Source organism: Saccoglossus kowalevskii, chromosome 9 (genome assembly GCF_978046115.1).
Source record: "Saccoglossus kowalevskii chromosome 9, keSacKowa6.1, whole genome shotgun sequence".
NCBI lineage: Eukaryota > Metazoa > Hemichordata > Enteropneusta > Harrimaniidae > Saccoglossus > Saccoglossus kowalevskii.
In genome coordinates, this window is record NC_140649.1 from 34,658,494 (window position 1) to 34,685,048 (window position 26,555).

At 36.9% G+C, this 26,555-nt stretch overlaps 1 protein-coding gene across 1 annotated transcript in view; it reads left to right on the forward strand.

Moving 5' to 3' along the window:
• The window catches only part of LOC100374315 (3',5'-cyclic-AMP phosphodiesterase 4C-like), a 211,122-nt gene that overhangs the window by 6,269 nt on the left and 178,298 nt on the right, over nucleotides 1-26,555 (forward strand). The window contains exon 2 of the mRNA XM_085503444.1: nucleotides 21,738-21,916. Coding sequence (XP_085359570.1) covers nucleotides 21,738-21,916 — 179 coding nt within the window. The remainder of the gene's footprint in view (nucleotides 1-21,737; nucleotides 21,917-26,555) is intronic.

Below are 26,555 nucleotides of genomic sequence, written 5' to 3' on the forward strand. Positions count from 1 at the left end.
AACCGTGGGTCACTTTTTAACATTGGACCTCAGAGGGTCTGACAACAAAGCTACGTCAACGCCAATGTGATATCCTGTGTTGTTGCATCAGCTTAATGTGGTTTTGTTTTTATTTGTAAGATCATATCTTACAAAAACAGAGTGTCATGATTACCAACTAGGACAGTACCACTATGCCATTGTTTCTGGTGTTATTTTTACCGCGTGCCATGCCTGCCAGGGTGTAGCTACACAAAATGAGCCAAATTTGTGGTTAGGATATAATCAAAATAATTACATTTTATTAGAACAGTCTATATTCTACTAATACGAGGGAAACTACAAATTGTGATGGTAACGGATTTTATCCCATCATGAATACAAAAGTAACAATCAGGACCAGTTTCATCTACAAATAAACAGTAAAGAGTGATTTTTTATCATATTTAGAATTGATATATCATAGTCCATTCGTTATACCATGACACATGTGAATATTAACAAAGCACAATTTTTCAAGCATATAAATAAGTTTTAAAAGGTAACGAGTGAAATGCTAAAATTGACATTATTGAGATTATCTGGACAGGTAATTATAATCCACATTGCACATAAGAAGTTGTCTCTGTCAGGGGTTGCATGACCATGGCCGAGAACAAGTAACCCATTTAGGGGGTACATCACGAACACATTTCCTGCGTGAATGTTTTGGTTTCCAACCAATATACATTCCCAAGGAATTACTATATGGACATTTACTAACAACGCCACATGCATATGTCGGATTGGTTGGGGTTAGACGCGATGACGGCTGCATGCATGCATTTGAAATGTTGAATATATGCACAAGTCACAGCGACATTTCTGTCCGCCATCTTTATTAGAAACTTCCATAATATTCAACAAATATGTGGTAACGTGATTGCGTTTCCAGGCAATGAATGTATTAAACCGTGTTGAACACACGCAGTCTACGATTAATATTCGTGCCACAAACATTAGCAACGAATCGAGGCTACCTTCTAGTAACAGTATCATGGTATACCCATTATCGCGCACAAGGCAAATCACTGACCACTAATATTAGTTGTCTGATATCAAATGTATTGGTTGGTCGTGGTAGTTTACTTTCTCAGACCGTTGTTGCAGCTGTGCTACGGGACTCTGATCCAAACATAATCCGTCTGCGCGAGACTCGGTGATCCCTTCATGATTGTTTATAGTTACCGTAGCAACTCACCACCCCCTACCCGTGCATCGTGATAGCTATGACGTCACTCTTAGAAGAGTTGATGCGATCATTTCCTCGAAAGTAACTCGTAACATTCTCGTTTAACTGAGAGACTTAGAGTTGACGTCATGGCAATAAGGGACTTGTACACAGACGTCTATGTAATAGATAGTATTGTCCAGAAATAGAGGAGAACACGAGGCGCCGTAATGGAGATACAATTATTATGTAGACATACGGAAAACCACGACAAGTCTGTTTATTAATTCGTAGTGTTTATCACTGGATATTCAAATGCTATTTGCAATACACCGAATGAAAACAAGTCCATATATATCCAAAACCGGTTACCATATTGGAATAACCGCGGTGTACCATATAACATCATTTTTTTTACAAAATGACTCAAATACTATTTTCACTGTTAATTTATTATGAAGTCACACAGATTCAATTTCTAACTTTTTTGTTTAACACAACAGACACTAGTAACACGTATGTGTTAACATTCAACATTGTTCTTAATGATAGATAATTCTGCCAGCTAAAAAAATATGCTGTTCCTTTAGGACGTCATTTACTATTTTTACTAAATACCCTGTTTTCACGGCATGACACGTCTAGTCAAATGTATAACCCTACATCATGTTGTTTAAAAACACAGTGGCCCATTCATAGCAACTGCACGAACTGTAGCGCATTCATTGCCCAATCCATTTACGGCTGTGGCGGTAGTTGTGGTATATATAAATCGTGCGTGGGCGACGGTCAAGCCGGTTTGAAACATGTTTTTTTCTGCGTGTTTTGCAAGATATTTGTTGTGTTAATCCGTATGCGCGAATTGCTCGGCAGCCATGCACTGTGAAATTAGACACACGCATAATGTCATTTATGTACATATATAGACATTTTAATAAAATTATTTTATATGAAAACACCTATACTAATGAACATGCATGTCCTTCCTGTACCACTTTAAAGTTAATATAGAAATGGCTAAATAGGTAATATGTATACGTGTCTCTACATATGTGAATACACACTCTTTTTGTCGACTCGATGTTGGTTTATTTTGCACACATGCTGCATTATCTGTGTATTGAAATGATAAACTTAATGCACATGCACTTTGTAGTGATTCGTATCATGTCTATTCAAGCCACCATCGATTGTACTCATCTTTAAAAGAATATCTACTTAAAAACTTCATCGCTGTGGATAAAAAATAACTGAATGGAACAACTCTGTGTTCAGAAATGGAGTAATATTCTATAACTTTTTAAGCTTAGAGAAAACAGGACGTTGTAATTGTCTTTATTGTATTTATAAACCTCATTATTAAATTCAAATTCCGTTTCACGCATTGCTTTAGGGAAATAGGTTAATTACACGCGACATATGGGGATAAAAACAGCCACCAAACGCAATTAAAATTGTTGTCGCAATGTATTCGACTATTATTTTATATTGGATTGGAAGAACAAAATAGGAGGCCGGATGTTTCTGTTAATTGGCGCGGAGGCGTGTTTTTATCATGATTGCACGGGTACATGTAACTCTGTACGCATCGTATGGTATACACAAAACACGTTGCTGATTTTATTTATTTTCATTTTATTTTGTTACGGGTTATCCAGTGACCCCTTGAAACGCGGGCATTGCATATATACGTTAACAATATTTGTTCATACACATATTCGCTGCCATGCACTATGGCAGATTTATTGTCAACATCTGTTCCATACCACTCACTCCAGCTTTGTTAATAGTCAAGTCACGTACTTCCTTCTCTGCCTTCAATTTCCCCGGTTGAGTAATGTTTATATACCACGTTTGAAGACTGAATATTAGTGAGCATTCGCACGTACATATTCATTCACGCTAAACCGGAAGAATGGTCTTTTTTTTAAAAACCACAGCCTATTCTCACATCTAAACATAACAAACGAGCATTAGTTTTTGAAAGATGAACTTAATCGCTATTTGTATATTTTCCCTCTAAATCATCATGTGATAACCCATCCTTCAAGTAGGGTCATTCTCAAAAATACCTTCTGTTCACAACAAATCACTTCCTTGAAGTTCACCTCCCCATATGTCACGAGGTCATGGTGTCGGATCATATGTTAACCCCAAAAAACAATAATACTCGATATATTTTCCATGTTACAAAAGAATAATTTAAACTGATGGACATCAATATAATTAATATTGTTATATGTACGTATAAATAGAGACATTGGTCAATAACCTTGCACATACGATGCCACACATGAACTACGTGAAACCATTATTTATTTATTAGGTACAATACAAGATGTTATTGATATGGTTCTCGTATCCGGAAATATCGCACGCCCATACAATAGTTCAGTTGGTGCTAAACGTGGCGCGGTTGGTAAGGGGTGACGTCGGCAACGATCATACGGCAAGAGGGAGAAAAAAAACAATATTTTTTACAAATTTATTTGTAAAACATCACCTAAATAAACTAGCCAGGCAAATACTAGTAATAGATTCTATATAATATAGTATAATATCTGAAAGTCCGGACTAACTAGTCACGTGGGTGTAGGAATGTTCAGTACCCGAAATGCCCGACAAGTGTCAAGTCATAGCAGTTCAGTGCAGAGTTAGGTTTTTAGGAAGTTATGAATTTAGGTTTAGGCATTATTAGGGGAAACATTTGGGATCAGAGTAAGGGATAGGTGAGGGGTCCGTGTATTGCAAAGCTTTTTGTGGGGTTTCAACCATTGTTAAACAAATAATTATTATTAAAATATAGTCAAAATGGCGGCGCATATCGAACTGCGCACCCCTGTTCAACACGAACGACAGTTATATTAAAAAAAAAGTGTTTGCAGTATCATAGATCAACATTTATTATGGATTTGTTGAACCATAATTTGTGATTCGTTCATTCGTGAAATGTCCTAACCCATACACACTGACAGCATGTTCATGCAATTAACTGAGTGCGTGTGACTGAAAGTGAACAGCTATCAAAATATATTATGTTTTATTCAAAACATTTATAAAATCTGTTCTCGGTCCCACAGTTTATAGAGTTTATTTTGTAAGACCTTAACTAAAACTGAATGTTCCTAACATAATATAAACTCTGAAAACTAGTATCAATTTTGAACTTTCTTTCGAGCGTGGAAAAATGGATTATTACATTTGAATTATGCTTTCTGCCCCGGGGCTAAAACTCATGACCAAATGAAGAACGACAACGCCATGCACCGTGATTGGTCGCTGTCGTCACTCTAACATAATACGTACATGTATATATATATAGAGAGAGAGAGACATTTTTTCTGCTCGGTGTTTATTTTTAATTACGGATTCGTGAGACGTATTGTCAATCATTCTAATTCTAGTTTGTATGGATTCATGGAGCTGGTCTTGTACCTTTCAAACTCATAATTTAGCGAAATACGTGTGGATAGATTAGCAATCGCATTCGAGAGTCCTTGAACTCCACGCAGTTTAATGGTGTATTTTTTAATATTCAAGGAAAGTATCTAAACTATTAACACTTAATTGTTATTATATTATTAATTATCTACTCATATTAAAATTCCATCGGAAGTATAACGTTCTTTGTGTTTGGTGAAAGTGGGTGGATTAATTGAATCGGTGATTAAGTTCTCCTTGGTAGCGATCTCGTGACGGCGGGCAGTTGCCTCCCGACATTCTCACGCTTGGCACGTCTTCACGTCATTCGAAGGCTCTTTAGTCTTGTGATTTTATCTGTAACAAAGCTCAAAGCTGATTCATCGTAGCGTGGTTAGAGAGATGGCAAGCTGTGTTTTTTTCTGTGCTTTCAGTTACCGGTACCATTCATCACAACGACTATCGGGTTCTCAATTCAGTAAAGCACGCATCATCGCTCATAATGGCGTATTCGTCCGCATATTTAATCTGTTTCGTTACCAGATATCTCCCTAAGTGCTGGAACACCTATGGGTACCTGGACATGTAATCGTGTCATTATGTTGCTATGGAAATGTATTGAATCATCTTGACATTGTCGTGGGATGGGGTTCAGTGCAATATCGTAGTTAAAAACCTTGAACATGAAATTCGAACATTGATTATATTTGTGATGATGTCACATAAAGATTATTAAATGGTACGCACCATAAAATGCGCGTGATAGAAACATACATTGTGTTATGCATCTATTTTTCCTGAATACGATACAAGACTGGTCAATAGTGATAACCAATCCATTTTGAATTGATGAATTGAACATATAAACAATTAGTTGCCAATTTCCAATATCTTTCCGGTCAATAGTGATAACCAATCCATTTTGAATTGACGAATTGAACATATAAACAATTAGTTGCCAATTTCCAATATATTTCCGGTCGTCCCAATTCAAGTGCGATGGTACAGTTTACTGATTGACGGTGAGAGACACTCGTTTCAATTTTCCGTCATAGCCAAAATCTTAGCGGGTGCGATGTCAACAATTAGTAGAATAAGATTATCTGATTCCAAATCATAACAATTGTGAAATGCTCACTGCTCTTTAGTGTACTTGCAGTGGCGGATCCAGCAAAATGTATTGGGGGGGGGGGGCAAGCTTCGCTTAAGATATACGGAGCGAAAATCGCAGAGATATAATCCAGATTATATGAATCGTCATGCGTTTGGGGGGGGGGCATGCCCCCCTGCCCCCTCTGGATCCGCCACTGTGTACTTGTATTACAGTGGTTCCCATGGTTACAAACATCTCCTATCATCTAGTGTATTTTTAATTTTGCATGAACACGAGATGTTTGATTCGCAAATGTTTACCAAACACAAAAGGCTATAAGTACTGCGGAGAGTATGTCTTCGTTACATTAAAGTCCCGAAAGTAGAACACGATTCCGGAGCCAGCGCATTGAGGTCAATTTACAAGCAAGTTGTTGCGGAGCGTATATAAAGCAAGTAATATTTCGACTAGTGCGCCAAGTATGGATGAGCCAGCCTCAACTAACTGAATACAGTCACGCACTAGATATGTTGTACGAGTTATTTACAATGCGGGTAAATGTAGTCTCGTTGTAGCAACATAATGGAACGAACCTTCTAAAATCACGCTCCGGAGAAAAAGAAGAAGAACTAACTAACGTGCGTGCATCGATGTAAATGTTGTGTCTTTTCATGTTGTATAAAGTGAGGGGTGGGGCGTATAATGCCCCAAGTTAAAAGACCAATATTGAATATACATCCAGGAGTACACGTCGTTGAACATTTTGTTGCTAACATGTTCGCATTTTTGTTTGTCGATGAGTAGTTTGATATATAAAAAAACATGCTATAAAAGTGATCTTAATAAGTATAGATAATGAGTGGATCATTATGGCGAGATGTCGGTATCTACTAGAGATCTCATTTATGTAATCTGAGTGAAACAATTACCAACTTGTACGCACGTCTCCCTCGGGACACCGTTCTCGTGTGTCTCGTGTCTTTAGGGAAACTCCGGGATTTGAAATATAAAAAGATGGCCGCGACATAACAGTAATTGAGATCGTGGCGGTCTGGATAAAACAGAGAGGGAAACAATTAATTTAATGGTTACCATTTTGTCAACGTGTTATTCATATTTGTTACCCTGCTCTGTTATACCACGTGGTTTTTGTGTCTTACGATACTTGGCTACCACTAAACTTATCTTAGAATTTCATAGAATGTTACCATATGGTTTTATTTTCTTTGCTTTTATTTGCTTCCTTAGGCAAACAAGGGTACGTCATATCATACGTTACCTTCGGGTACATATAGTAAACAAAATAATATTTAGTTATAAAATTGGTCCTTATGGTTGTTTCGAATTATTTGGAAATTCCACTATTTATTTGTTTATGGAATAATGTTTTTACAAGAATTACTGTGGAAAAAACAGCTGGTTTTCTACGAAAAACATATTCTCTAGAGGATATGAAATTCTAAAAGTCAATGACTGATCTCTGAATCAATAATTATGTGATATTTTACAACAAATAAAAGTGATAATTGACCTTATTTAATGAGGTGAATACACGCGAACGACCTTAAGCTATACCGCGGTGACGTCACAATTTTAAACTCCACAGTGTAAGTCAGTGGACTCCAAATGGTGCTTCCATGCTCTGGGGAAATCGCAATGAGACCAGTGGGTGGCACGCAATGACCAATTTACTTTACATTATAAATAAAGATCCAGATAATTTGTTCATATTGTGTACAAATGCTGTGGTGTGAAATAAAAAGCGTTTCGGCGAGAATATTATCGTTTACATTTCGTTGTATAGTGGTTCGTTGCACGATAGCCAGACGCCCGCTGTTGAGAATTTGAAATTAGTAATTGATGAATGTTCTATGCATTCATTGGCGTATTTGTTCCAGGATTCGTAATAACTGGTACTTCTCATAATAGTTCATAACAAGCATTATTTCAAAACGGAGCCCTTCTAAAATATCAAACAGAAAGCAGTGAATGTCTTTATATGTATTTAACGTGATACAAGATGACATTCAATATGTTTGCTAAACTCAGCAAATAAGGTAGGTGCTTTGTGATTGGTTTGCTGGGTTTGCTTCAAGTCGGATATCCAATCAGAATGGGTCCTATAAATCTCTACCATCTCAGGTCCGACAGCAAGAATGGGACACCGGGAATGAGATAACATTGGCGACCGTTGGGCAACCAACTATGGACCCATCTTTACCGCTCTGCGTAACTGTTACTAACGTAACTGTGTAGCGCCATCATATATTATACTTAATTGTGAACCAAGTAAAAAAAATATTATGCGTTTTTTGAAAAAAAAAATATTTGTTTAAGATGGTTATATTTAGTTCAAATAACACTGACATGTTTTCTGCAGAATACATATAAGGTGTGTTTTGAAATGAACATCAAATATCAGGTCATTGACACCTGTTGATCGTGAGCGTGAATACAAAACAGCGTTGATGAACCTACTCATGCACGTTGTTTCCTAGGGGATTATATAAATGTGTGTTTTCAATGCAATATTCATACTTACGACCACAAATCTAACTAGTCATTTTTACAGAATATAAGCCAACACAATTTGGCGCATATTTCAAAAAATTTCATTTGTTCAAAAATTAACTAATAAATCATAACTATATATACATACATTTTTTTTTTCGAAATGTTTCCCGAAATATTACAGTCTTGGCATTCAAACACACATCTGCGGATTTTCTATTCGTTTCCCTGGATTATTTTCAATAATGTGTTATATTAGGACTTAGGTTACCATCATGATGGTTATCTATAATTTGGTGCAATTTTCCACATTATTTTTTTCAGTGGCAATGTTGGGTTTTCTTAAATTTAGACGATGCTTCCACAATTTTGTAGGTGTTTATTCATTCCTTGAGTGGCCACGCCGTGATAAGAGGCTGTTTGTTCATAATCTGTTGGTAAAGTGACAGTCACATAGTAATGCTACACAAGGGGGCAATTAACGACGAAAACATGTGGTTACATGGAATATATTATACCCCTGCTATCATTAGAGCAATTATTTTATTTGGAGTGGGTGAACGCAGCTTAATTTGCCGAGTTCCAACAGATTAGCTTCATACAATAAGATGTGTTCATTTATTTATAGGGGTGGTCAAGGGTTTAGTGAAAGAGAATGCTTTACGATAACAAACAACATAGAATTGTTTATGGCCAGTAGACCAATTTTACCAATATATTTTCTTATCCACTAAAGTGCAACACTTATTTAGGGCGTGTCTACTTACAATGGTGAGGCGCATTTGCCGTAGTTGTTGGTTCGAATCACGTGTGTTATGTCCATGTGTGTGTACATGTGTCTGTAACATTGCCATTTAGGAAATCATTTAAATATTGTGAAAATAATTACCTTTTTTTGTTGTTGAAAATCTCTCTGATAATCAATCGATCGCAGATTTCAAATTTTTGGGATATAGTATCCCATGTTTATTCAAAATCATGGAATGAACCGTGCCACAATAGTGTAATCACTGCTTTGACCTAGGGTGTATGTATATAATGGCGGGGCCATTTATCTTTCTGTCTATTTGTATACACAATTACTCGGCAATTATGTCGCGGAAAGAGGCGGGCGGTGGACCAGGGTGCGCAATGAAGTGGTACGCCACATGTGTTCATGTAATTCCCACTCGATATGATGTGTTATTGCTTAAATGTACCTATTTGTATCGTCGAGTCCTACATTATAGAAGGCCAACGTGTGCGATTATTTTGAGAGTTTGCCTAAAAATCCAAATATAGTAATGTTGTATGTGTATCACAATATGTTATAAGAATGACGTATTTCGATCACGTGTAGTTCCTAGAAGCAGCTCTGATGCTCCCTCGGCCCATTTCAGCAATAAGCAATGTAATCGGAGTAGGCATGTTATTGCGGAATGTACGTATGCTCATTTAAATAATGCATGTCGGAGCACGTGTGATGTAACCGCTTTGATTTGGAGAGTGTCGGTTCCGTGGGCGTAGTAATAAATGAGAAATAAATTGAAATTCAATAAATATACCTATGAATATGCTGACATATAACCATAATAAGTCCATACTTGACGAACATTTTTGCTGAACCAGCGAATACATGCTGCGAACACCCGTGATCTGAAGTGTACACCTTGCCCAAATGAAGCAACCGCCCAAACTTACCGACTTACAGACTACTTCATGTTAAAACATCTAACATACACGTTACATCAAACCAATTTAAAACTCGGGTAATATTAAAAGTTATTTCAAATACCGTTTTCTGTCCAATGTAGAAAGATTACATTGCGGTGAAACCAGATTCACTTTAATTTTTGCTGCAATTTATCGACACCAATGTTGGTTTTATCCCGGTGTTTAGAATCACACACCGTAAATTCATCATTAGGATGTTCTGCTTTTAACAAGATACATACATTTTATTTCCACTCATTAGCGAGTATCACTGTTTATGTTAGCCCTGAGTACAGTCCTGTAGGTTGGCCTCCTTCCGCTGATCATTCGTCACCCCCGTGTGGGGACGAATGATCAGCGGTAGGAGGCCAACCTACATGACTGTACCCAGGGCTATGTCTGTGTGTGTCACATTCAATTCATCATATGTCACATCTACTGAATCATCATTGAAGCACAATGACGGTGGTGCATGATATCTTGTTCGAGAGACAGTCGTTCGTTTTTTAGTAAATCGACGTAATAGCAAATGTACACATAAATTACCTCAACAGATTCAGCACATTCGACATAATTGAAGGGTGGTGTTCGTCGCGCCACGCATGCGCAAGAAATGGAACTCATATGAACAAAGATGACGCCTTTGACTGTTGCGCTGACCAACGAGTACAAACCGAGGCGTTGCCAGGCTTTAACTAGACAATTCCTTTAGTCATCGTAAGGTATCGAAGGAGTCGCCGGCGGTAATTTGTGCAGGTTGTACGCATGTGAAACTCGTACTCGTACGCATTGGATTGCAGGAAAATCAATGTTTATCCACACTAATGTCGCACATGCACGAAAAGAGTACTTTGTTTAAGAGTTATTAAACAACTTTGTCGGATAAGTAAAATTAACATACCCAACCTTACATATTGAGCACAAGTCGCTCAGGGAAAAGTATAATCCAAAGAACACATGGCAAATGACTGACAACAACCCACAAGAAAAAACAATTAACTGACATTACACAACATAGTCAAATCAGTTGGAGAAAGATATATTGACCCTCATGGTACATATGAAGTGTTGTCATGTGTTTTGAAATGACTGATCATATTCTGCTCCACACGTCGCACCCACCATCTATCTCATGAATCTAATCACATGTTGTACATATGATCATTCAATTGTCGTCACTCAAGAGCCATCATCGGCTTGTTTCAACTGTGCTTCGTGTGCACCGATGTTCAAGAATGCATTCTGGGATTACAAATGCTGTATTTAAGAATTAGTTCGGCTGTTGCGGATTTTTTTTTCCATCCCTTACGCCCTATATGTGGATGGGTAGATTGGCTGGTAAGGGGGGGGGGGGCTCATGTCCTCTGATCGAATTGTATAGAAGCATGTATGCTTACCTGTATAGTTCGTATTACTAATATTTGTACTGAGACACTTATGTTGTACGTGATCAGTCTGCATGGAATATACTATTTCGGATAACGTCCTGATAACAAATAAGTTATAACTACTTCATGTACACAGTATCTCAGTTGTATTTCTATATCATACTGTAAATGTATTTATTTTTCATTTTGTTTTAATGTTGTCACTTTCGCTGATAAGCATAATCTGCTAAGTTAAATCCGTGTGAACAATGTCATCGTGATGTAAAATAACAATAAAACTCCTTGTTACCCTGGCAAAGTCGGGAGCGGAAAACTGAATATGCCCAAAATATACAAATAGTGAAATTGATCATCGTCTTTGAAAATAAATTGTTTTACATGGACCGTTCGTATTCGTTAATAATTAGTTATCAATATGTATTTTTTTAATTCGACCATGATATGCAACTATCATTCGTGTGAAAACTGATTGTATAATGCAGATATTGTAGGTGATCTATTCATTTTAGTATAAACATTCCTTGTCTGACTGAACACGCGTAATCAAATCAGAAAACGTGGTAGTTTATGGGGGTTAACCTTATCTAATAACTTTTGCTATCCAATTGTGTGGGCAGCATTATTTTATTTGATACTAATTTTAACACTCGTCATGCAATGAATTCAGCTAAAGTTATAGTCAGTCTTACAGTACAATACTGCAGAATTTCTTGTTTGCAAAAGGAGAGTTGTCTGCGAGACATTCAAGTCTCACGGTTTCCGTCGTCAATTTTGAGCTTCTTATGGACTGTGCGCGTCTTAGTGAGCTGTACATAGCACGCTTTCAGACACACACCACAGTACCTCTAGAGGGACTGTGCACACGGCAAGGAAACGACAATATGTGCTGCAAAAAAATCTTCATGCACCGAATAGATAACTTTAGGTATTTTTTACCTAAAGAACGGAATTTACGTTTATTGCTTACTTCTTTAACTTCCTCGCATGACTTGCTGCTTTTATGGGATCAAAATTGTAATGAAAAATAATTATGGCATCATGAAAATAAATAAGAGTCAATACACTTTTTCAAAACGAAATTCATGGTAACAGTGATTTTAATTATACTAAAATAAAAACATTAAAAATAATAACAGTTAAAATGTAATTATGAAATCAAGTTAAGTTTGTTACTAAAAACATAATACACTGAGTTGCGTACCATACCAAGCTCATATTAATTTATTAGGTACCTGGATGATGTAATCTCTTTTTCTCTGACATGGCTTCACCAAAAGATTCAACCTTCCTGTGACACTCAGATGATCGTTTTTACGTATTCCCATGGCGGTACAACATGTTCTATAACCAGAGCTCAGTTATACATATTAACATTGATACTAATCTCTGGAAAGACATCGCAGGGATTGCTATAGCAACATGCGTATCTTTTGTATGGGGCTAATTGTCAACCATTATAAGTTACATTTTTCAAACAACATCCGCATGTTTTTAGGCACTGACCTGATAAGCATTAACGATTATTAGTCGCAAAATATTCGCCAAATAACTGTGTTAGCATCGTATAAATACAGATTTTGATATAACCCTTGTAACGTTTCCTGTATAAATAATGTCTACGTTTTCACCATACTGAGATGTGACCTAATCGCGTATTGCAGGATTTTGTGAATGACTTTTATATTGTGCATGAAATACGGACGCGGTTTTGTTTTAATGATGTTGCTCTGGCATCTGCAATAACATTCACGGCAGCTTGTATACATTTCTAATAAGCTTACAAACCAATTTCGGCAGCGTGGTAACATTTGGATCATTTAATTGTTCAAAGGACTGTCGTATAACCTGTAAAATCCAGGGTGCTTAAATTTGCCCTATATAGCTTGTTAATCAAATCAGCAATGTTTATACTTGTTTTGAGAACCAGTCGATATTGGAGACTTGCCTTTTTTGCTGATATTATCTATTGTATAATCTTTTATTTCAATGAAATTGTTAATTTTCTGCTTTAGCGCCATCGCGAATTGGAGCATACATGTCGGCGGTAGTGAGAAGGTTTGTTTTTCAACGGAGGCTTTCAACAATGAGGTTTTCAACTGAACGAAAGGCTGAAAACAATCTGTTGTACTATAAACTTCCATATTATCGCTCTAAATGTCAGAGCTAGAGATACAATGAAATCGTTTTTCCCGAACATATAAGGGTTTTCCTTACCAAAACTGGAAGTGAACAAGTCATTTCATTACTCATTTGACTGTGCTTTCAGTGAATCAAATTTCTACTGTTGTGTGTCATTGTCACTTTTTTTGTAAGACGAGAAATTACTCCTATCTCATCCCTAACTAAGCAATGTGGATCAGGTTTTACACCACAAATACATTTTGGGTGATATATCAGTTCTAATCCTGTGTTTTGCTATGCTGTTTTATTTATAATATGATACCAGATTCTGGGCTACTTGACATATTGGATCTATGTGCAAAATCAACCCTGCTTTTCAAATGTTTTACATTGTTGTTCATTGTGAATTTAAATGTAGTATGAGGCCTTCGCACTGCTAAGCAAAAAGTACTCGCATGTGTGTTAGATTTTGCTCAAATGTCAAGGCATAAAACTAAATGATGTTCAACGACCATACATACGTACGTTGTCTATAATGAATTTAATGCAGTTTAACATAAAATGCCCAAATATACGTGCATATGTGACACAAGACGAATTGCGTATCTTTTAGCTGCTGACGTGTCAGGTGAATGCTCGATCCAACTGCTATAAACATTATAATGTTTCTACCACTTTCTTATGAAAAAAACCCTCAGCCACGATCTAGCATATAACGAATGTTATAAAAGTAGATGCCGAGTTCTTCCATGATCCTTGTCATGCTAATTGGTTGCCAACAATTTTAAAAAGACATATTTGTCAAATATGTTCAGTTAAATGGTCCACTTTCTCGTAGTAAAGTTCGATGTGTGTGTGGCCAGCATATAAAGATGACAGTGTGGAACATTTGTGTTTGTAACACGATTGTCCTGAAATGAGTAATGAGCGTTCTGGAAGTTTCGCGTTTAAACGTTGTAATCTGGTTATGGCATAGCATATGTGATCAAAGCAAAGATTACAGTGCCGGCAACTCAGAATATGATCAAGTTGCCAACTTTATTGATTATGCTACTCACTAACAATTAGGCGTTAGATTGAATAAAAACCCAATTCACAACAACAGTGGTACAAATTTAATAAGTTACGGTAACGTGATGGTTACGACACATAATCCACTTCGCACTCGGTTTTTATATCATACTATCGGGTGATTTATTTGATAGATAATTCATCATTGCAATGTTCTGATTACACAATGGTACCAACTGATTAAGTATAATAAATCAAAGACCAAATCCGAATCAGCACAGTTCAACACACTACAATGTCAAAACACTTTATTTGGTTATCTCTACTTCCCAACTATTTGTGGCGACAATTTAGCAACATACTTCGTTAATACTAAACAAAGAATATACCAATTCATGTTATAGTCTGGCAAACAAATTGGCAACCAAGGCGAACATGCATTTTTGGCATTTGAATATCAGCCGTGATCTACGATCATCGGATATCACATGGAATAGGCAAACTTACAGGCTAGAACATGTCTGATTATCGTGGCAATTTTCTTGATTGGTCGACCATGTCCAGAATACGAGATAGAACATGGTTAAACCTGGGCCATTTTTAAACACGGTCTTAAGGATGCCTCAACTATTGATGAGTGTAATTTACTGTAGACTCGAGTTACTCTCCCATCGTCCACCTTGGTAGAGCCTCGAGGCATGTATCAGTAGTTTGTGGAAATTATCTCAGAAATAATCTATGCAAATTAACTGTGTTACAGGCTATGAATTCCATTATAAAAACAACGTCCAAATTATGACTTCTAATCTTGGAATCTCAAATTAAATCGTGTGCTAAATCAGTTAAATCATTGCGTTTCATCGTTATTAGTTACGAGACGATTCCGGGTACGCAGGAAGACATAGCCTGACGTTGTGTAGCACTCGAATTTATAGAGAAAAACGACTGTAAAAATGAGCACCAGTTTTGTTGTATTCAAAATGTATAATGACAGAAAAAAAACGCAGAGCTTTGAATCTACTAATCCAAGCCAGCGCCATATGTTGTTTTTGATACTAACAATAACGCACGTGTACCTTCGACAGCAGATGAAAGTGAACTGGAATAAAAACACTTTTCTATGATTACGGATTAAATTGGCGAGTACCACAGTGAGGTATCGATTTCATATAAAAGCGAAGGCTGTAAGCTGTAGAATTCACTTTGAGTAGAACGTGATCTCCGACAATTTAATATTTTAAAAACATGCTTTAATGTCAAAGCGCCGGCCATTCAATGAGTATACAATTATTGTATCTGGATTTGGGACGTCACCAAGCTCACCTCACTTTAAGAATTTGCGGTTTGAGCGATGAAGTTTGCAGGCTGCTGTTCTAAAGCAAATTACCAAACATCATCAGTCACAAAGTTGTTAATTAATTTAATTATTTACTTAGCATTGACATATACTAGTAGTCTAAATTAAAGATGCACAACAGCTTTTTATGGTTCATGCTATATACCCAATGCTATATACGTTATTTTCATAAGAATAAGTATTTGATATAAATGCTACATGCAAAATATCGGTTGATCAGTTAAAACAATCATGAGTCACATAAATCCCAATTTGTGACCAAATCTTTAATGAATTCAAGATGGCGGACAAACCATGTGACTGGACATTTTTTTTTTTTTTGTTTTGTTGTTTTTTTCATAAGAAGCTATGGTCATATATTTGCTACATGCCAAATATCTAGTTGAAACACTCCTGTGTTTCTAAAACTTGAATTAATGTAATTTTTAGCAGTAATCGAAGATGGTGGCCGCTGATGCGAATTATTAGTTTGCTGTCAGAGGGAGTTCATTATAAAGATGCAATACGCTAAACTGTTCATTGGTCTGAATTAGAAGACTTTTAGGTGATTTTTTTCGCGGAAATCATGGCGGGGAAATAAGTCACGTAATCGTTATACTAGTAGCTTTGTGAAGTAGGTAGGCACATATCAATAATGCTACTACAAAAAAATAACTGAATGGATAGACGCGGGGTCCTCAGAAAAGTTTTAAAAATTAACTGGCACAGTAACTCCCCAGAGCCGCTAATGGTCAGTCCCTAATGATCAGAGATTCATCATTTAGGGAAGGACATTTTCTGCGAACGTAAACTGATTGCAGGTTATATGAGACTAAATATTTAAAGATATGATGAGTGAGCATTTGTTGTCAATTTGGCATTCATGAAAATTATTTATTTAACAAAAACTAATCCCTGAAAATCATGATGTACGTGCTATGCATAGATATCTGGCCGATAACTGTCCACATTGTGTTAATAGGGACGTAGCGCCCTCAACGGAGTCAGCATTGGGGGTTGTGTATTAAAGCCAAAGTTTCTTACTCTACTACTATCCGATAGATAGCCATTTTAAATTTTAGGTTCTTGGCGTCAGTACATTTTTTTTTTTAAAACATTGCTAACGGTTTTTAAAGTTGTGCTTTGTTTGCGTTTGCGAAATAGTGATGGTTCAAGGCTTAACTCGAATTAAAGGGTGGTGGTCGACGCGCCACGATTGTGCGACTTATGTGTGGAAAAGCATATATTTTCCCATAATCCAATGCGCTAATGAAAATCACGAGTACGAGTTTTGAAATGGATGCAAGGTGCGCTAATTATCGCCGGTGACTCCTTTGATACCTTTCAATCACCAAAGTAACGTCTCAGTTTGTACTCGTTGTTCGGTCAAAGTCGCCATATTTGTTCATATGAGTCCCATATATCGCACGTGCGTGGCTCGACGACCACCGCACTTTAACATTAGGAACGTTTTGCCCATTCTAAAGTGCACAACTGTTTTCAACATTAATGCAGGAGTGTATCTACGGAGAGTGGTGTTCTCAAAACTCTTTAATTTTTTTGCGTATTTTTTTGTAAGAATAAATAAATAAATAAATATCAAACGTAACAATATAAACACAACTACTACAAATCTAAGTACAAAAAATACAGAATATTTTGAGTAATCCGACATCGCAATACATCACTGGTAACACGAACACAAGAACGTGTACAACTTTAAAGTAGACGTTGATGGGTATGTCTTTAAGCTACACAAACTCCACTCTCGATGTTCCCTGGGTAATCATAGTATTTCAGTTCTCAGTGCGTCCTTACTAATGATCGTTTTAAAAACCGGAGTGAGTCATGAGAGATCTTTGAGTGCTGCAGCATATAATGTTGTATCAGTGTAATTTTCTCTGAATGTTTTGTGCGGACGTAATACCAATCTCGTTTGCGTTACTGTGTGGATTTCACCTAATGAGCAGGCGTATACGTGCATTTTTATTTCGTTTGTAATCTTTTTCCCGCCAATAATTCCGGCTACAGAAAATCTCCTCAGTCAACTTTAACCCGGTGCGCCGCTTTATTCTTTATTTAAAAACCACTCATTTGGACGTGATATCTGGTTTCCAAAGCGGAAACGGAATACAATTATAGATATCGTACTACAATTAGAGCACCAAGAATCCAATTTCATTCATCTCCAAATCAACTGCTGTTAAAAATGCCATGTTTCAGTGTTAAAAACTGTTTCATAACAAAACAACAACGATGGCAGAAAACCAGTGGTTGAATTTTAGTAGGATCTTAGTGAAAATTAACCGATGTTGAAAAGGTAGACGAACACATCCTCGGTTGTGTAGTTGACTAGTATTCACCGTCTATGGATACTTCGTGATATATGCAGGACATGGCGTTGCCATTTTGTGGAGTGAGTCCCGGAAATAGGTATCACCCTGGCCGCCACAGACCATCCACCCGTAGCTTATCAGTCGTGATCTAAACTAAAATACACGCATCGGCTTTAAAATAAAATAAAACACTAAACAGGCTCGATATGCTGTATCATGTCGCCATGGATACGATCAAGTTTTCAATATGATTTTATTTTCTACGCGAAGTCAATTTAATTCGTTAGAGCTCGTAGATCAAAAGAAAAAGTGTACATTTTTTTCGCGCCGCATTCCTCGTGGGGTTCATTTATTACTCAGCTTGTCAGACACTGAAGCACTTCACAGACAATCAAATCAGATGTGTATGTCATCGGATGGCATGCGTCACGTGACCTCCACTTGGATACGCCGGGAATGATAATTATCCACGTGAATTTTCTAAAATACCTTGAAACAGAGACTTATTCGAGTTTTTGTTAGGCAGGGTTCATGTCCTTATCACTTAAAGCCAATGTGTTGCGTGGGTGAGGTAATAGGCTACGTGAGATTTAACATTAGTATCGAATAACACTCTGGCTATGTTACTTTCCATGGTACGGATGTTTTATATTTATTTTTATAAATTGAGACGTTCCGAACACAAAACAAAAGTAAAAAAAAACGCTTTAGACGCCGTTGTATGTTAAACACACGGTACGGTACTCCTTTCATAAAAAATCCCGCCATCTAGCGACAAAGCATTTCATTGGAACTCTTGGGCACAAAAACTATGCAAAATATTTATTCTCCTTCACTTAGTTTTGTTTTATTTTTTCTTTGATAAATTCGCTGTATTTTTTTGTTATTTCCTCTGTGTGAAATATTTGTTCCCTATTAAGAATTAGGCGTGCAGATTTTGTTCAGTTATTTTTTTTTCTTGTGTACATGTATTTGTTTTCAATTCTGCCATCGTTCCTGGAGTTTCTAGTGGTCTACCCCTAAGGGCCCAAGGTTTCATAGCGTCGATATTGTGTTGATGTGCGGTTGTTCGTCAAATTACAAACTACTACACAACCAACATTCAACTGCGTCAATTTGACGCTACAGACGCGTTCATTGACAGAGGGCGCTCTTTATAGGATGATCTAGTGTGCAAAATTCTGATTGGTTGCCTTAGATATGACTAACCACCACTTTCTTTATGAGTTAAAATTGTAAAATTATGTGCACAAAATATCCACGTAGACTATAATAAACAGGGTCTACCGTTCAGCAGCTGTTTCTGTGAGTACACTGTAGTCAGTATAATGATACTAGTATTTACCCACACTCCATTGATAGCTCATCAAAGCGAAGTCCCTTAAAAAAAATTGTAAATTCAGTGGAATGGACAGAAACCGTGCGAGTGTACAACTACAAGGGTATGACGAATAATGCAAGTCTCTACGTTAAACACATAGACATCACGTACAAACACTGCTCTTTATGCAAATTATTTCATTCAAGTCAACTGGATGTGGTGCGGCACTCCTATAAGTTGTAACAAATAATATCTAATATATATGAATATAAATATTATCTAGTAGATTCTTTACAGAAATGAACAAAATGTATCAAAATACCGAGTAAAAAAAACACACTCCAATCTGGCCCCTCAATTTATTTAATATACCAACCGATCGCGACATTGACGGCAGAAGGATGGAATCCGCACATTTACATGGCAACGACCATCGTGACCCCGTTCTTATCACTGTAAAAAGACGCAATTTGTGAACGCGGAAATTAACGTTATTAGTTCGCAGTACATGAGACTTGTAAATAATGTTTTATTCAGACCTCTGCTAAGAACTCACGTAAATGTAAAATAAGAAGATTTGCTTCGATAATCCTTATAATCCGGTAGATTAACTGTACGTTTCATCATTCATGACGACTGCCATTGTCGCATGGTGGCGCTGCTGTTTCACTATCGTAATATGGTTTCATCGGTCGTGCCCTGACATGTATTTGTTTTCGTGCATCATGTGGCGGTTCCATGTTTGGGAATATGTTGATGAAACCTTACTCACTGTAGTACATGTGAATACTGAGAAAATGTTAGTAGACTAACCACGGGGAGGGAGGGGTTCCCGCATCAACATGCATATAGAGTACGTGTTCACTTTGACATGTTGTCATGGACACCATTTTATGTAATCAGTAATCCATGCAGGGATCACATGTGCTCTGAGCTACGTATTAATATTGAAACATTTTTCTATCCAACTGCATAGCAACAATATCTGGCGATTAATTATCCGCACGGCAAGCCGTTCAACGTTTCAGTCATCTCACTTGAATATTTAATTAGAATACTAGTATATGAGATATTGCAATATAACTTTCTTATGACGTACTAACACGCGGCCGGGAGAGGTGTACATCTTCGATAAATAAAAAGTACATCATGAGAAGTCACAAGTACACCGAGAAAAATAAATATGGCACGTTACGCTCGCTTTGTCGGTTAAACCTGTCGGGACAAATCAAACTCGCCACCCGGCCGGTCCTAGCAGATATATGTATTTGTTATCTGTAGACTTAGTAATGTTGCTCCAGTGCGGCGCCAACTTGTCCGGGTAAGTGAGTCGGTGTGTCTACCAAAAATGCGTATGCAATACAAATATTAGGTAGTTTCTGTCAAGAAAAAAAAATCCCCGGCACTAGAAAATTTAGTGTTTCACCTATCCCTTTATCTACGGCCCATGGGCAGAATATTCAACGGTATCGATATACAAAATAGGACTTCGCTGTTTACTATTTCTTTCAACCTGATACGAAAATAAAAGCTTCCCAAATATTGTAAATAAATTGTATACAATTCATGGTGATCCTAATGTGTATGTTCGGCGTACATTTGACAACTCATCCAAAATCAAGTGAGCAGCTCTCTGCACTCTCAACTCTGAATTTATGCAAATGAGGCACGCTGTCAGCCAAGCAGAATGACTCGCGTCTTCGTTGGGTAGCACTACTACTAGTAGTAGCGATGATCGCCGCTGGGCTTAGGTCGATATTCTAAACAAGACGTTTATCGCGGTTGTTGTCATACCCCATCAACAAGCATTCTTGCCCGGGGTTCATGTACCGCCTTGGCCGAATTTTTAAGTGTACACATCTGTAAGTCGTACGCACCGAACCGGTCTGTGTAATCTGGCCTGGTTTTCGCTCCCCGTCACGTTCAACGACCTACTGTCTCCGGCAACACGATGACTGAATCTCGCAATTTATTGTCGGTTCGCACGGTAAACTTCGCGGATGGAACTAAAGTAAGCCATTCAACGTGCAGATTATTTACGCTAGAAGGGTTTCACTCGGTATTTCACTCTGCTTGATCGCCCTTTGAGTATACACTGCGTTACTTCCGGCTTTTCTTTTTTACGCGGTTTCTCTTTCAATGGATTCTGCGCCAATCGCAAAAAGCCCCCCAAATTGCTTCCAAACAAGACAAATTGTCCACAGTCGACATTCGGATTTCTCAGTGCTGGTGGCTGTATACAATACACGCTGACTGATTCGCATTTATTGTTTTATTTTATTTTCTCGGTGCTCTATTTGCCGAATGTTGGAAACACAGGACTCGTCCACGAACAGCGGATACAGTAGCGCTGATGGGAATTACAATAGCAACCGGTCGTGTTCGTCAAGGCTGTCCACGGAATCTCATGTTTCATCTAACTTGACAAAGCCAACGTCCCTTAAAATAGGACCCAAGATAGAAGTCACCGACCAAGACTTGGACGCTGAAGTATCCAGGTAAGTGATTCTATTTTAATCTACCATTAACTATTTTTTCACTCGCGTGTTTGTAAACATTGGTGATCGATAATTGACGGGCGGATAATACATCCTACGGTATATCTTTAACGATGGTATACTAGTACATTTCAATAATATTTCTGAAGCTTATGTTATTTATTAATATCATAATTTTCAATATATTGATATTAGTTATTGATATTATATAACTTTGGATATATGATAATATATATCAACATGCAAATTGCTAATATAGAACGATATCATGTATTTATTTTATACATGTAAAAGAGCTGGACATCACATTGTGGTGGTGACTTTTTTTTTTATTTCTGCTTATTGAAAACAATTTGAAAAATATTATTATCTTTATTATCTTTACTATAACATATGATGTTATGGTATCATAATAATTTTTAAAATATAGAACGAATTGAGAGAAATAAGAGCATATTTTTTTATTTATTTAAAAAAAAATCAATGACCTGCTGCAAATAATTTTAATTGGAAGTATCACAAGGCCTGGAACTATGGTAACATGTGTTATGTTTTTAATACCAATGAAATTTTTTCAAACACTATTAATTATTGAAAGTCAAGGTGACATTTGTTTTTATGCCAGTTGTTGCCATGGTGTTGTGACACCTGGTTTTTCATTTAAGGACACCGTCACATGTAATCGTTTATAAGTTGTTGTCTAGAATTTTCGTGATTATATAACTTGGTTGATGGCTACAAATGAAGCTATACATATTCAAAGTAGCAATTTGATTGGCCGAAACTCCCTAGTTTGCAAGTGGTACTAATTCGTTAAATCTTGTTCATGAATTGGTGATATTGTACCCACCATATGATCACTAGTACATGAAATCAAATATATATATAATAATTTTCACAATATAAAGATGATAGTGTTCGTCTTTGTATGATTGATCATGCACGGACAGCTTCTATAACAATTGTGTCCACTTTTCAACAAAACTATGAAACTGTGTATTGATACACCCCTGCAGTGCAGTGCCCAAGTCTGTTGAAAATAATTGTGAAAATGCAGTGTGTTCTCCTTTAAAAGCTTTATACAGCAAATCATTCTGGCTAGTCTGCTTGTGAATGATGCTAGATTTGCATATATTGTTACAATAACTTCCATGATTTTCACCATACACATAATCTTTGTGTGGTGGTACCGCTGTATTTTCTACCCCTACGAGGATTATACCAATTGCATCTAATTATTGACTGAAAAATTTGTTAATTACTAGTATATAAAACTACATTGTACATCAATGCTGCTATGCTTGCTTGACTGCTATTAATACAATCCCATAAGAATCGTATGTTGCAGGTAATTGCAATTAAAATTCATTAAAGTTATAGGTTAAGTATTGATGGGTTTCCATGACAACAGAATGAATATACATTAAATACAGTGAAACCTGTCTAAACTGAAGACTGTAGGGACACGCTGAGGATGTTGTTCTCATGTGGTTAGTTTACTGAGATTTCTGTTTGCACAAGGTTCAGTTGAGGTAGGTTTAACTGCTTTCTTAGGATAACTGTTGAATATTAAACAATTTAACTGCATTATATTCTATGTGTCCTATCTCTGTGAGGAATCAAACTGGTGAAATTCTAAAACAGTCTCCCTTGATTTTATGTTTAACTGTGTTTGATCTAATTTATAGGTTAATGAGAAATCAGTGACTTCTTATTATTCTGTTATTATAGTTTGACTGTGACGTCCAAGGTCATGGTTATTTATTGCTAGTGAGGACTGCCTAATGGCACAAATTACTCACAATTTAACACACTACCAAACACTCTAATGAGAGTTTATTAAAAAATTTAAGAGTTTTTTTCAGTGGGAAATCAACGAAGGTTGATTTCTATTTAAATTTTAGTTTCTGTTTATTTGTCAGCATGTTCCCATGGGAATGTATATATATATTTATATAGGAGAAATCAAATATATTTTCTAACATTGTCACTGTGTCATGTTCGATAACGATCATATGCGTCTGTAAATGTATTCTTTGTTTACTGTGTGACGACCGCCATCCTTCAATACTGAACAAGTAATGTAAGGAAAACAAGTTGTTTCACTTTATGTACATCTATGATCTACACAAGTTGTGTACTTAGACTAGGACTTTTCACAGTTGGTTTGCAAGGTGATTAACTACCGGTAATAAATTGTCCAAGTCAGTAAAAGCAAATTAATGAAATTAGGTTTTTAAAACTTTATCTAACTTGTCAACAGATCCAGACAAAACTTTCCCAGGACACACATTTTTAGTTGTAATTTACCATCTTGTGTAACATCTGTGACCTACATGCATCTGGAGTGCAGCCATGTTGTAAACAATGGATTTTTTTTATGAGATTGGATATTGATGAGATACTCCATCATATTCAAAACAAACAATGTTACAAAATGCCTGCATGTCTATAATTGTTCTACTACAGGTGTGTATCCAAGCAGTATTCTATAACCATAGTCAACATAGTTGGCCTTCACCTCACCACTATGCTTTGGCAGATCCTTCTCATCACATAAAAGTGCACCATCTTTTGGCAATTTGCCATCCCACTGTTTTGTCCATTGCCATATGCTACACTAACTCTGGGTGCATGCTTTACGTGCATGTCTAATCAGATTCATCTATTATGTCAAAGTCATAATCAGAAAAATACAAGTGAATTTAAGAACATTTTGGTTTTGCTTTTAGATAATAAAAAAATGCATATGGTTGAATGCACAGGGCTTCCTCTACCAGTGTGACTTTTAAGCCGATACGACACAACTCTGCTTGACAGGGCTTCCCCTTGATAGCATATTGCTGCTGTCCCCTCTAAGCCAATTGGACACAACTCTGCTGGACAGGACTTCCCCTTGATGGTATATTGCCATGTGTCCTCAAAGCCAATTGGACACAACTCTTCTGGACAGAGTTGCCCTTGATGGTATATTGCCATGTGTCTTCTAAGCCAATTGGACACAACTCTTCTAGACAGGGCTTTCCTTTGATGGTATATTGCCATGTGTCCTCTAAGCCAATTGGACAACTCTGCTGGACAGGACTTTCCCTTGATGGTATATTGCCATGTGTGCTCTAAGCCAATTGGACACAACTCTTCTGGACAGAGTTGCCCTTGATGGTATATTGCCACTGTGTCCCTTAAGCCAATTGGACACAACTCTTCTAGACAGGGCTTTCCTTTGATGGTATATTGCCATGTGTCCTCTAAGCCAATTGGACACAACTCTTCTGGACAGAGTTGCCCTTGATGGTATATTGCCACTGTGTCCCTTAAGCCAATTGGACACAACTCTTCTAGACAGGGCTTTCCTTTGATGGTATATTGCCGCTGTGTCCTCTAAGCCAATTGGACACAACTCTTCTGGACAGGGCTTCCCCTTGATGGTATATTACCAGCATGCCTTCTAATCTACCACTGGACAGGGCTTTCTTTTGATACATTACAAGTATCCTTTCTAAGTCAGTTGGCTACATCTCTGCTAGATAGGGCTTTCCCTGGTTATTGCATTACCAGTGGCCTTTTAAGAATAATACTTTTCTGCTGGACAGGGCTTCCCCTTGATGATACACTACAAGTGTGCTCTCTAATCCCTTTAGGTGTAACTCTACAGGATAGAGCTTCCCTTTCTGATACACTATAAGTGTGCCTTCTAGGCTAATCAGACACACCTATGCTGAATAAAGTTTCCCCTTGACGGTACATTCCTCTAGTGGACTTTGACTCTTGTTGGTATGTGGCTGCCAATTGGTTTCACCTCTGCTGGACAAGGCTTTACCTGAACGACAATTTACCTGTGTATCTTCTAAGAATCAATTTTTGGTAATTTTATTTTGAGCACAGAAAATCATGTTACCAATTGATATAAACACTAGGCAATCTAAGCACAGAAGCATATAAATATATATTTAAATTTTGTTCAATTTTATTACAGCAAATGACTTGGCTAGAATAGTCGTTATTATCACACATTTTACCCGCTCAGACTCCAGACTACTGTAATCAAATCAAGTGAATCTTCCTAATCACTACCAAAATTCAAAATTTAATTATTTACATCAAATTATCATAATGTGTTTTTTAAGTGCACAATGGATGTTTGAAAAGATGATAATTCCACCAAATTGTAGAGTGCTGAGTCTATATATATATATATGTTAACCTAATGAAATTCATCATCTTTTTGGCAAACTATCGACAAACTTGAAACCTTTAAACCATTAGTGATGTCATTTGGGAATACTGCAATCTAGGGACATGAAAGGGTCGTATAAGTGCAGCTCATTTTCGATTTATTTTATGTACGATACATTTCCATATTTAAGCATATAAAATTGCTGGCGTTGTGTTATAATGCAGACTGAGATTATAATAGTTAAGAAACAGCACAGCAAACAAACAAACAAACAAGCAAAAGTTAATGATTTTGAGTCAGACACAGCACCGTAGTAGCATATATTTTGATACATATATTGACAGCTTGAGTACATTCATAGGGTTGGGGTTATAATCCTCTAGCAGTTACGTCGTGAGAAAACATGGAAATTCTGAAGGGTATTTCTTGTAGGACTATTGATTACTCTCCTAGACTGATCTA